This window comes from Rosa rugosa, chromosome 6 (genome assembly GCF_958449725.1).
Source record: "Rosa rugosa chromosome 6, drRosRugo1.1, whole genome shotgun sequence".
NCBI lineage: Eukaryota > Viridiplantae > Streptophyta > Magnoliopsida > Rosales > Rosaceae > Rosa > Rosa rugosa.
The window spans coordinates 37,833,268-37,847,425 of record NC_084825.1 but is presented as its reverse complement, the minus strand read 5'-3'; the positions used below and the strand labels follow the sequence as shown (position 1 = coordinate 37,847,425).

Sequence of the window (14,158 nt, the reverse complement as noted above, 5' to 3'; positions counted from 1 at the left end):
CAAATTAATTGCTTTTAAGCATTAATTTATTCATTTTTTTACAATTTGAACTTTGAACTCATGATGAACCTACAAATAATTCAAAATATAATTAGTATTATAAAATTAGTAAATAAAGATGGGAAATCAACCTAACTGGAAGGTACAAAAAAAAGTTCATCAAAACATTCTAGCTAAAAGATACAATATAACCTAAGTAAGAGATATAAATTTAAGAATTTCTTCTAGTGTAGGTATACCATAAGTAAGAGATATGTACCTAAGTAAGAGATATATTACGATTACGGATTATTGTATTCCTATAATCGAGATATGTACCTAAGTAAGGGATACAAATTTAAGGATTAGATTTCTTCTATTGTAGGTATATCATAAGTAAGAGATACGTACCTAAGTAAGAGATATATGTTTACGGATTAATGTTCTTCAATTACTATAATTGAGATATCTACCTAAGTAAGAGATATAAATTTACGAATTAGTTTTCTTTTATTGTAGGTATAAATATTAATCGAGATACATCTGGTGAGAAAAACTACCTATAAATGAGGTATACTGAAATGCTGAATTTTTGAGCTCTTAATACATCTACCACAAAAATTGCATAATGTTTACCTTAGAACAAGGTTACAATAGTGGTTTGTCAACCTACAGTACATATATATATATATATATATATATATGTATGTGTGTGTGTGTGCGCGCGCGCGCGCTTTCATTTCTAGGTTAAAGGTAAGTTAAGAATGAAATGTAAAAAGAAAAAATGAAGAAGAAGAAGAAGAAGATCAAAATGAACAAGAGCTACCATCTATGGATGGAAAGAAAAAAAAAATCGAACACCAAAATGATCACAATCGTATAGGGCTGACAAGAAAATACCTTGACCATAGAAAACTTTATGTTAAAGAAGGAGAACCACGTTCATAAAAAACATGAATACAAGAGCCATAACAGCCATAACCATAGAAGCTTTGGTGTTGAAGAAGAAAAGCATTATCAAAAAATTGCTTTACAAAGATTCCTAACTTATAAAAAACATCTTTTAAATTAGAATAATTTTAGGAATGATATGTCATATCAATTCCACAATTTTATGCTAGATCAATAAGAATAATTTAAGAAAGATATATATATATATATATATATATATATATATGTATATATATATATCAAATATGATATTAAATTACTAATCAGATTGCTAATTTTAATCCTATTAATTCTTGCCTTTTATGTGCAAAGACATTCAATAAGGGCATATTAGTCATGTAAAAAAGAAAAATTGATGAGGGTTGAGTCAGCAAGATGGAAAAGGAAATAAATCTGAGGTGGCAGCTGAGTCATTGGACCGCAATTAACATAAAAATTAATGCGGACTACAATCAATATATGGTCTAGCTTTTGGACTTTAATCAAATTAATGGTGTTTCTAGAATTTTAGATATTTTATTTTTGGATAGTCGAGTCTGCCACTAAATGTAAGTTATTTGGCCAAGTCCACAGTATGCGGTTTGTTTTGTGGTCCGTCAACTTATGTCTAAGGTCATCTCCAATAAGTGGGCCAAAATGAGATCTCTAGCTTTTTGTTTTAGATTATGAACTCCAATAACAAAAAGTCCAAAGAGCTATAAATGGGGCCAGATCCAAAAAGGGGTGGGGAGGGTTGAAAATAGCCCTGAAGGTGGCTCTTTGGCTCTTGTGGAACCCACAGAAAACGAACATTAATTAAGCTTAATTAAACATGGCTGCTGATGGATGCTTTTGTCTCTTGTCTCAAAAATTAATTTTAGTCTAAAATAAAATTTTATGATGAAAAATATAAGGTACGTTTATTTACTTAGAATGAAAATGAAAATGAAAATGAAAATGAAAATGGAGGGAACGATTACGGGATAAAAGTATTCATGCGTTTACTAACACAAAAAGGAATCAGAATGATTTCAGATAAGAGTATTCATGCGTTTATTAACACACGAAGTAATCGGAATGGTTGTAGGTCTCAACCTCCTTATTAGGAATCAATTCCTGAATACTCAGAAATTTGATTACGAGGGGGGGGGAATGGGTTTATGAATCAAAGCCTTCGGAATCAAGACCGATTCATTTCTTCTCCCATTCCAGTTGGCTTTGATTCATGAATATTTTCCATTCTAAGTATGTAAACTTGTCAATAATGTAAAATCATAATAAATAAATAAAACTTGAAATGGCTAAAATTTAGCCCTGCCTTACTGGAGATGGTTCACTTGTTCATGAATAAAGAATAATATTTCTGGGGGATAAATAATAGCCATGGCCCCAATATAACTCTCTCCTACTGGAGATGACCTAAGCGATGACGTTCCCATTCTTGGAAGCTGTTATCGGTACTAATCTATTTCTATCTCTCTCCTCACTTTAACTTATGTGTTTCTTTATTCCATAACTTGTACCTACCATTAATTTATCATCATTGTTTTACAGGTTTTATGATATTGATGTACAACTTTGAAACCTATTTGGATCTCCGCCAACATGCTGCTCTCAAAGGATGTTAGACACTCTTCGGTCTATACAATCCCTCCGGAGGTTTAGGGGATCGAAGTTCAAGGAAGTCGCTATGCTCCTCTCAATCTCAGGTCATCAAACAATATCTCATAGAAAACTTTGAAAACACATTTTTCATGCATCAATAATTTCTATAAAATATATGCATAAAAACCACTAACTGAGGCGAGCCCAAAATCCTCTACCTAGAATATCGCAACTTTAACTTCATTCGCTTTTCTAGGCCAACACCACCGTCTTTCAGTTTAGGGTAACTGGAATCCTAGTCCAATTAACCCAACTATTAATAATATTTGAAACTTGATTGAAAATGGATTCTCAAGTCAACTATAAGTTACCAAAACCTTTACTTCCCATTGCGATTCCAATATTTCAAATTGACGACACTAATTAGATCATACCAACTTCACTTTACCAAAATATTTGAACATACATTTTTCTTAAACTTTCGAAATTCCAATGTATCACTGGCATGTCCAAATTGGACACCCATATTCAAATTGAAATTCAACCAAATTCATGATTAGATACCAACCCCTAGAGACATCCAAATCAAATATCTTTACAATTGGCTTGGTCTATTTATATATAAGAATATATATATATATTCTTATATATAAATAGACCAAGCCAATTGTAAAGATATTTGATTTGGATGTCTCTAGGGGTTGGTATCTAATCAGAGCGAGGGGTTGGTATATATATATGATATTTATCAAGAGCGAGGCCTCGCTCTGAAACTAAAGTGCGAAGTTAGAGTTTAGGGTTACTTTTCAGTCTCATATTCACATCTCGACCGTTCAGTTTTTAGGTACTAATGTGTGTGTGTGTGTGTGTGTGTGTAAGAATTTTCTGTCAAGTTCCTAGCTTTATAATCATGCGCCATCAACCCCCTGTTCTATTAGGGCATGTTTACTTACTTGGAATGGGAGGGAATGATTACGGGGTAAAAAATATTCATGTGTTTACTAACACATATAGGAATCAGAATGATTCCGGGTAAAAGTATTCTTGCGTTTACTAACACATGAAGGAATCGGAATGAGTGTAGGTCCCACCTCTTTGTAATTACAGAATGGGTACTTGTTCCACTATTTAAAGTGATAAGAAATCTGGCCAACAACTTCAACTTGTGGTTTAGGATTCTAGAGTGGTTTCAGTCCTAAATTAGGACTGCAGAATAACTTCGATCCTAATCGAAACCACTAATCAAATCGGAACAAGGTTATGACTTTCTCAATTTACCAAACCATCAACAGAAGCTAAAAACATCACACACAAACACCAAATCTGTTGACACAGTAAAACCCTTAGAAAAGGGAAACAACCGTGGGCACTATGCCGGTAACAAATCCATTAAAAGAAATCAGTGCATAAAGAACTTAAAGACGCTCAATCTACCTAGACCCAATCTAGAAGGCAGCTCTGTCTTTGCTTTGCTACTGACTTCACCAGCTGAACTTGTAACTCCTTTGTCAATCTTCATATGGCACAACTCCCACAACGTCGTCAATCATCTCAAGGCACAAAGACATGTATGCAACACACAAGAAGACATACATAGATGGTGTTTTAAAGGTATGGTTTTCTGGGTTTGACAATCCTTTGGAAGCTAGACATGGAACAGCTTACCAAGACATTATCAAAGAAGATTTTAGCTCAGTGCATTTCTAGAGAGATCTGAGGATGAGAGAAACCGATAAGGAACAGTGCTCTCTAGATGCAGGTGTGTGGCTAGCTGAGTGTGAGAACCTATTTATATGGAAAGACTCGAGCTAGGGCTGACTGGATATGTGTAATAAAGATAACTCACTTGATTAAGATCAGACACATTAAATAAAGCAAGCTTAAAACAAACTGCCAGCTCAGCTTAGACACACAGGATTGAAACGCAAGTCTCATCCTAATCTAGGATAGATAAGAACCTTCAATCCTAAAAACAACAAGCAAAATGAATGCAATTTATACCTGATGATGTTGAGGAGGGAAGATCCATAGAACTTGAAGCACAACATTCTTCTGAAGATCAAAGAGACAGAAACTAAAACTAGATACAAGAGAGTCTTAGATAATGAGCTAGGAAATGCCAATTACAAAACAGTTTTTGCACTAACACTCTTTATAAGGAATCAATTCCTGAATACTCAGGAATTTGATTACGAAAGGGAGAGATGAGTTTAGGTATCAACTTCTCCGGAATCAATATCCATTCATTTCTCCTCTCATTCCAGTTGTCTCCAATTCATGATTATTTTTCATTCCAAGTAAATAAACGTGTCATTAATATACCGATTGATATAATATCAATTAAACCAAAGCCAATGCAGTTCCAATAAACGGAATAACACAAATTAAGTAGAGAACACATATTCATAATTCCTTTCTTAGTTTCCTTAACTTTTACCAGGTCCAACACCTCCACTCGACTTGGATCAATAGCAGAAACAAGTTCAACAACAAGGCTCTACGACAATTACCAAAGACAGCTGATCCAATTCCGCTCCTTCCATGAGAAGTGCAGTAAACACCCAAGCATCAATTCTTGCTCTAGAACTAAGACCAGCGTCTGAATCCAACCAAAGCGTCCCGGAATCAGCACAGGAACAGTATGTTAGGGTTTCTTGTTAGTTAAGTCACTATGACTAAGTCTCATTTATTATAGGGTTTATTGTTATTCTGTTAATAAAGCCCTAATCATTAGGGTTTAGATTAGGTTTGAATTATTCTCCAACTAATGCTCCACATTATTAGGGTTTGTAAACGTGGTTGTTATTTTGTTATCATTCCTGTATTGCCTGGCTAGTATAAAGCCAACTGTTATTCATTCAATAAAGATTTAGAGGCTTTGAGCTCCAGAGTGTGTTGAGTAAAGTCTAGGGTTACAAGTTTCTAACAAATGGTATCAGAGCTCCACCACGGAGCCTGACCAAGATTAGATTTCTGAGTGAGAGAGAAGAGAAAGAAGAGTAAGAAAAGAGTGAGTGAGGATGGCAACTGAGGGCAGCTTTGTGCAGCCAGCGATCCCAAAATTTGATGGCCATTATGATCACTGGGCCATGTTGATGGAGAATTTCTTACGCTCCAAGGAGTATTGGGGATTGATCGAGAATGGAGTCACGATACCAGTAGAAGGAGCTGAGTTGACAGAGAGTCAACGCAAATCTATTGAGGATTAAAAGCTGAAAGATCTCAAGGCGAAGAACTATCTCTTCCAGGCCATCGACCGCACAATCATGGAAACAATCCTCAATAAAGATACAGCCAAGCATATCTGGGATTCCATGAAACAGAAATATCAAGGTTCAACTAGGGTTAAGCGTCCACAGCTTCAAGCCCTCAGGAAAGAGTTCGAAGTCTTGCAGATGAAGGAAGGAGAGAAAGTAGATGATTACTTTGCCAGGACTCTCACAATTGTCAACAAAATGAAGATCCATGGAGAAAGAATGGAGCAGGTGGTCATTATTGAGAAAATTTTGAGGTCTATGACCACAAAGTTTGACTATGTGGTATGCTCGGTGGAAGAATCCAATAATTTGGATACATTGACAGTAGATGAACTACAAAGTAGTCTACTGGTCCATAAGCAAAGGATGAATGGCCATGGGAGTGAAGAACAAGCTCTGAAAGTAAGCTATGAGGAGAGGATTGGAGTCCGGGGTAGAGGCCAAGGCATGGTGAGAGGAAGAGGCAGGGGTCGTGGAAGGCAGCCATTCAACAGAGCAGTAGTGGAGTGCTTCAAGTGCCATAAGCTGGGACACTTCCAATATGAGTGTCCTAGCTGGGAGAAAGGCGCTAACTATGCAGAACTTGATGAAGAGCAGGAGATGTTGTTAATGGCATATGTGGAGCTCCACAACTCAAGAAGAGAGGAAGTTTGGTTCCTAGACTCAGGCTGCAGCAACCACATGAGTGGCAACAAACAATGGTTTTTCAACCTTGATGAGTCATTCCGACATGTAGTGAAACTTGGCAACAACATGAAGATGGCAGTAATGGGGAAGGGATGCATCAGGTTACAGATTGATGGGATAACTCAGGTGATTGGTGAGGTATTTTACATTCCTGAATTGAAAAACAATTTGCTTAGTATTGGCCAATTGCAAGAGAAAAATTTGGCCATCTTGATTCACCATGACATGTGCAAAATCTATCACCCTATGAGAGGGTTGATCATGCAGACTGCCATGTCTGCCAATCGTATGTTCATCTTGCTTGCATCAGTGCAAACTCAAGCTATAACATGCTTTAAGGCTACAGAAGAGGATGAGACTGAATTATGGCATCGGAGGCTTGGACATCTTAGCTACAAAGGCCTGAGAACCTTGTCCTACAAGAAACTAGTGAAAGGGCTGCCATCACTTAATGCTTCCACAAAGGTGTGCACCAGCTGCATGGTAGGCAAGCAGCACCGTGAAGCTATTCCAAAGAAAAGTTTGTGGAGAGCATCACAAAGATTACAGCTAGTTCATGCAGACATTTGCGGTCCAATTACACCTGAGTCCAACAGCCAAAAGAGGTACCTAATTACTTTTATCGATGATTATAGCAGAAAAGTATGGTCTTTCTTCTTGAATGCCAAGTCAGAAGCTTTTGTCATGTTCAAAAAATTCAAGAGCTTAGTTGAGAAAGAGACAGGAAGCTTCATATGTTGTCTTCGTACCAATAGAGGAGGTGAATTCACTTCACAGGAGTTCAACAGGTTCTGTAGCTCAAATGGGATTGGAAGACAACTCACTGCAGCCTACACCCCACAACAAAATGGGGTGGCAGAGAGAAGAAATCGTACCATTATGAATATGGTACGATGCATGTTAGCAGAGAAGCAAGTTCCAAGGGAATTCTGGCCGGAGGCAGTCAATTGGGCAGTCCATGTTCTCAACAGATGTCCTACAGTTGCAGTGAAGGATATGACCCCAGAGGAAGCATGGTGTGGGTACAAGCCTTCAGTAGCTCACCTAAGAGTGTTTGGGTGTGTAGGGCATGTACATGTTCCTGACAACAAGAGACAAAAACTCGATGACAAGAGCTCTAAATGTGTCTTCTTAGGCTTAAGTGAGGAGTCAAAAGCCTATAGATTGTATGATCCAGTGTTGAAGAAAATAGTGATAAGTAGGGATGTGGTGTTCGAGGAAGATGAGAGGTGGAATTGGGATGCAGCTAATAGAGGTAGCAAGAGTGATGTACTAGAATGGGGAGATGAAGATGAGATGGAGGGAAGTGAACAAGAAGAAGAAAGTGATGCAGGGGAGCAGAATATCGAAGAAGAAAATGTGATTGAAGAAGGAGGTGATGCCTCAGGAACTTCACCTAATGAGTCAGATTCACCATCTAGTCCAGTTCAAGGGAGGACACGAAGAACACCTCCATGGATGGAGGATTATGTGAGCGGAGAAGGTTTATCCGAGGGGGAAGAAAACCTAGTGATGTACACCTCATCAGCTGATCCTGTGTTCTTTGAAGATGCAATCAATAGTCTAAAATGGAGAGATGCTATGGAGTGTGAAATTGAAGCCATCGAGAAGAATGGCACCTGGGAGTTATGTTCATTACCAGAAGGAGCAAAGAGAATAGGAGTAAAGTGGCTATATAAGACCAAGTTGAACGAGAATGGGGAGGTTGACAAGTATAAAGCCCGGCTTGTAGCCAAGGGCTACACTCAGCAGCATGGGATTGATTACAACGAAGTGTTTGCCCCTGTAGCTCGATGGGATACTATTCGAATGATCTTAGCTCTTGCAGCACACAAGGGATGGAGTGTGTACCAACTTGATGTGAAGAGTACATTTTTGCACGGTGAACTCAATGAGGAAGTGTACATTGATCAACCTCTGGGGTATGAAAAGAAGGGTGAAGAAGACAAGGTGTACAGACTAAAAAAGGCCCTATACGAACTCAAACAAGCTCCTCAAGCTTGGTACAACAAAATAGAGTCTTACTTCACTGCTGAAGGGTTTGAGCGATGTCCTAGTGAACACACATTGTTTATTAAGACTGAAGAAGGTGGGAAGCTTCTAGTGGTAAGTTTGTATGTTGATGATCTTATCTTCACAGGAAATGATGAGGCTATGTTTGAGAGATTTAAAGACTCCATGAAGCAGCACTTCGATATGACAGACCTTGGAAAAATGAGGTATTTCCTAGGTGTGGAGGTTATTCAAAGCTCTGATGGGATTTTCATTAACCAGAAGAAGTATGCTAACGAAGTGCTAGAAAGGTTTGGCATGGAACGCTGCAATCCTGTGAAAAACCCGATCGTGCCAGGTTCCAAGCTTGTGAAGGATGAAGGAGGTGCATGTATTGATGCCACAGCTTATAAACAAATGGTGGGCAGCCTCATGTATCTAACGGCCACCAGGCCCGACTTGATGTATGTGGTAAGCTTAATTAGTCGTTTTATGGAAAGGCCTACTGACTTGCATCATCAAGCTGTGAAGAGAGTTTTGAGATACTTAAAAGGTACAGTTGAGCTAGGGATTCGATACAAGAAAGGTGGAGATGGAAGTTTGCTGGCTTTCTCCGATAGTGATTACGCCGGAGACATTGACGATCGGAAGAGCACCTCATGCTATGTATTTCTATTGAGTTTCGGTGCAGTGGCTTGGTCCTCAAAGAAACAACCAGTGGTCACACTCTCTACCACGGAGGCTGAGTTCATTGCTGCAGCCTCCTGTGCATGTCAGTGTGTGTGGATGCAGAGAATTCTTGAAAAGCTTGATCACAAACCAAGTAAGTGTACCACCATCTTTTGTGATAATAGCTCAGCCATTAAGTTGTCAAAGAATCCAGTCATGCATGGTAAGAGTAAACACATTGATGTCAGATTCCATTTTCTTCGTGACTTATCGAAAGATGGAGTAGTTGAATTAGTGCATTGTGGTTCAAAAGATCAAGTTGCTGATGTGATGACTAAGCCCTTGAAGCTGGAAGTGTTCTTGAAGATGAGAGATCAACTTGGTGTGTGTAAACTGACTGCAGATAGCAGTTCAGTTTAAGGGAGGATTTGTTAGGGTTTCTTGTTAGTTAAGTCACTATGACTTAGTCTCATTTATTATAGGGTTTATTGTTATTCTGTTAATAAAGCCCTAGTCATTAGGGTTTAGATTAGGTTTGAATTATTCTCCAACTAATGCTCCACGTTATTAGGGTTTGTAAACGTGGTTGTTATTTTGTTATCATTCATGTATTGCCTGGCTAGTATAAAACCAACTGTTATTCATTCAATAAAGATTTAGAGGCTTTGAGCTCCAGAGTGTGTTGAGTAAAGTCTAGGGTTACAAGTTTCTAACACAGTAACCGCGTCAATGCCGAAATCAACCCAAATACCAATTCGATCAAAACTTGATTAAATTGAAAAAAAAAATTACACCAACGTATAAAGCATGAAGTGGAGATCAATTTTCATACCTCATGCATCGTCGAAGGTCATCGGAGTCGCCGGAAAAAGCGTAGAAACCGCAGGAACACACAGAAAATTTTGAGCCTCGAATCTCTCTCCTCGCTCCACGCATGGACGAACCGTGACCAAAGGCACGTTGGCGTTGGCGATACGGACCGAACGGCACCGTTGTGCAGCCCTATCGTTGCCGGACGAAGAAAGTCTAGTCGGGGTACCGCTCGGGTTGTCGGGTCTCCAAATGGGTCTCGAGCTCACTAAACTTTTAGAGCTTTCTGATTCGTTAGATCAAATCTGCTGTCTATATATATACTTGAAACTAATGGCTGAGATCGCATTGCTCTATTTGGTTTTTTTCAATAGTTAATTTCTATAATCCCAAAACTTCAAAAAATCATAACCAATACCTCAAGTGTCTGAAAAATTTCCCAAATATTCCACGAACTCTTTGCATCACTTAATTTATTATTGAACTTTTAGATTAAAAATTGCACCTTTCAAAAAATTAAAAAAATATTCCCGAGTGTCCTTGGCAATTACCAAGATTACAAATTAAATTTCAAATAATTTCATTTTAGCACCTTAAATATTTTGTAGGACTCACATATATTAACGGTTGAGATCTGTTAAATATGAAGTCCGTCAGTGTATAGTAGAAGAATTTTCCACAACCAATGGTGAAGAAGAATCAAGAAGGTGACATCCAAATCCCTTGTGGAAATATCAGGGCGGTTTAGATTTTTAGTTTGCCTCAGCCCCTACAAAGTCAAGGCCGGCCCTCCTCTCATAACCAAGAATTAATTAATGATTCTTTTTGTCTGATCTGAACTCGGCATTAATAAAGAAGCTATAATACATAATTAATTAAGGTGGCGGGATTTCTTTCCCCATGCTTATTGTAATAGGGACCAATTGGTCTGCCGGGTTTCTTTGTCCCCCTCCTCTTGTCGCTTTCTTTCTTTTTTCAATAAATCCTAGATTTCGATGGGTTAAGGACTTAAGGTTACCTCTCTTAGTTCCTGGTTTCAAGCCAAAAAAAGAAAAAAATCAAAGGCTTCATTGTCGCAAGCACTCATCATTTCTTGCTTGACTGAAGCTATGATGTCTGAAAGCAGAAGCAGCAGTACGCAAGCAATCTGCTTGTGCAATATTTTCTTCCTAATTATTTTCATCAATTTCTTCTCTCACTTTGCTCATCCACTCTCCTTCAGTATAGATCAGTTCGACCAGAGTGGAAATGGAGTTGTCTGTGAAGGTGATGCCAAGTTTTCATCCGGAGTGATTGAGCTCAACACAGCCACTAATGTCGGTAGTACTGGACATGCTACGTATGAAGAGCCTTTGCATCTATGGGACACTGCTACTGGGTCACTAGCAGACTTCACTACTCATTTCACTTTCGTGGTCGACTCTGGTTACTCGAACTTCAGCGATGGATTTGCCTTTTACCTTGCTCCTGTTGGCTACGGTATTCCACCCAACTCTGGCGGTGGTGAACTGGGATTATTCAACACCACCACCAATTTTAATCTCTTTTCCAGAAACAAGATTGTAACCGTAGAGTTCGACACCTGGGGAGACAAGGATGATGGTTGGGATCCAGCCTGGCCGCATATTGGGATAAACATCAATGAAATCTCTTCGGTGATGTACGCCAATTGGAATGCCAGTAACATCATCGGGAAGATTGGTAATGCATGGATTACTTACAACGCTACTGCCAACAACCTTACTGTGTTTTGGACATTCAAGGAAAACACAAACCCCGTTTTTCCAGGCAATACTACTTCTTCCCTTACTTACCATGTTGACTTGAGAAAGATTCTCCCCGAAAATGTCACAATTGGTTTTTCTGCTTCGTCCAGATATTTATATGGGTTGTATTCTTTAAATTCATGGGCGTTTAATTCGACTTTGTTGGATAACGATATTAGAAGAGCCGAAAGCAAGGGAAAGAAAAAGATATTATTGATATTGGTCATTGCAGTACCTGGCTTCATTTTGACGCTTGGTGCGGTCATATTTTGGTTGATGGTATTATGGAATCGGAGAAACAAGTACTCCGCCGAAGTCTCTGATCTTGACTGGCTAGCCTTTCCAAAACGATTTGCTTACCAAGAATTGTTTGCTGCCACCAACGGGTTTGCAGACGATAGAAGCCTAGGCCAAGGAGGGTCGGGACAAGTATATAAAGGACTCCTACAAGACCTTGGAGGCTGCACAGTTGCCGTGAAGAGAATCTTTGCAAGATCTGATCAACAAGATGAGAAAGTCTTCATCAATGAAGTCAAAATCATCAGCCGCTTAATCCATCGAAACCTGGTGCAGTTCATTGGGTGGTGTCATGAGCAAGGGGAATGCTTACTTGTTTATGCATATATGCCTAACACCAGCCTCGACACGCATCTATTTGGCAACAGAACAACCCTGCAATGGGACAACAGGTACAAGATAGCTTTGGGCTTGGCCTCAGCCCTTCACTATCTACATGAAGATGCAGAGCAGTGTGTACTTCATAGGGATATCAAACCAGCTAACGTACTGTTGGATGATGACTTCAGCACTAAGCTTGGTGATTTCGGTATCGCTAAGCTCGTGGATCCCCGCTTGAGGTCTCAGACAAGAGGGGTGGTAGGGACTTTTGGATACATGGCCCCGGAATATGCTACTGAAGGGAGGGCTAGTAAGGAATCTGACATGTTTAGTTTTGGAGTTTTAGCCTTGGAAATTGCTTGTGGAAGGAAGACTTATCAGGACGGTGAATATCACGTGCCACTCTTTAGGTGGGTTTGGCAGTTGTTCCTTGCAGGAAATATTCTGGACGCAGCTGATGAAAGATTAGAAATGAATTATGATAGAAATGAAATAAAATGCTTGTTGATTGTTGGACTATGGTGTACTCACCCCAACAACAAGGAAAGACCCAAAGCAGGACAGGTGATGAAGGTTATTCAGCATGAAGCACCATTGCCGGAACTTCCACATGACATGCATAATGATCCAGAACTGCCTCAACCTCAATACCAATCTCAAATTGCATCTTCTCAGATATCCTCAACTTCTTCTAGCTATATATAGTACCTGAGTAGCAGAAACAGTCACTAAATCATTTGAAGGGCAAGGTGAAAGAGGTGGAACCAGTTCATCAGGATAAATTCTTGTCATTACTTCCCCAACTCTAGACCTTGTTTAATGTATGGAGTTTAAATAATTAGTTGTTTATTGGAGGCTGGCTGCGATATGATACCATTGGTTAATTGACTTATGCAGTGTAGTCTGGTTGGGAACTTGGGATAGTGAATTGTCACAGGGTTAAAGTTGTAAACGAAATTGCTTGTTTCATTCACTCTTTGTCAATTAATTAAAGTACTTTTGATGTGGGGTGTCTTTCAAGTTCAAGGTGTTTGGCTAACAAAAGCAGAGAATGATAGGAGAGAGTGAGAGTTTTAGAAGAGAGCTTACAGGCAGCATTAGAATTTGAAGCTTCTTCTGTTTTTGAATTCTTCAGAAGGATGTGATGGACATTTGATTTCATCTACTTGTGTATCATCTAATTAGTTTATATATTGTTGACTTACCAAAGGACAGTATAAAATTGAACAAAGATAGCATTGCATAGTTTCTTATTCAGTTTTGGTTTCGTAGCTAGCTCGCTTATCTAGTTACTTGAAATTGGGTCAGCTGCAGCGCCAATCTTTTCTGGAACCATACAAAACCAAGTATGGTAAGGAATGATGATCAAGACCATATTCAACTAAGGTTAATTAGTTTCTTTTGTACCATAGACAACCCCCACTGTGTAACTTGGTACGCCGGTATTTTTGTACTACAGTGCAATCTGCAGGACATGCAAAATTTAATCTGTGATCAGCTAGCTACTGTATACATGCAGTGATGTTTTATAAGTTATATCATTTGGTTTTGAAGTCAATCATTATTATTTGGGCCGGTTATGTAAGCTTATAGAACTGACTTTTCCAAGGAATTAGGCAGATTATTGGGAGTGGTACTGATTGCCAATTTCTGACCATTATTTTACCACTCCAGAATTCTTCAAGTGCTACCGATCTTCCAGTCAGAAAAATAACAATGTAAACTCTGAAGATTTAGCAAAAATTTGCAATCTAAAATTACCTCCAAAGATTAAGGTGATTATTTGGTTATTTTCTTAAAAGAGGTTTTCCAAGAGACATGCATAGAATGATAGAATCTTAATGA

The 14,158-nt window shown here is 38.7% G+C and overlaps 1 protein-coding gene across 1 annotated transcript; it reads left to right on the top strand.

Moving 5' to 3' along the window:
- The first annotated feature begins 10,959 nt into the window (after nt 1–10,959).
- Nucleotides 10,960–13,104, top strand: LOC133715828 (L-type lectin-domain containing receptor kinase IX.1-like). Its single transcript, XM_062142488.1, has one exon. The coding sequence runs from the start codon at nt 11,039–11,041 to the stop codon at nt 13,016–13,018; it is 1,980 nt and encodes a 659-aa protein (XP_061998472.1). The 5' UTR covers nt 10,960–11,038; the 3' UTR covers nt 13,019–13,104.
- Nucleotides 13,105–14,158: the final 1,054 nt, after the last annotated feature.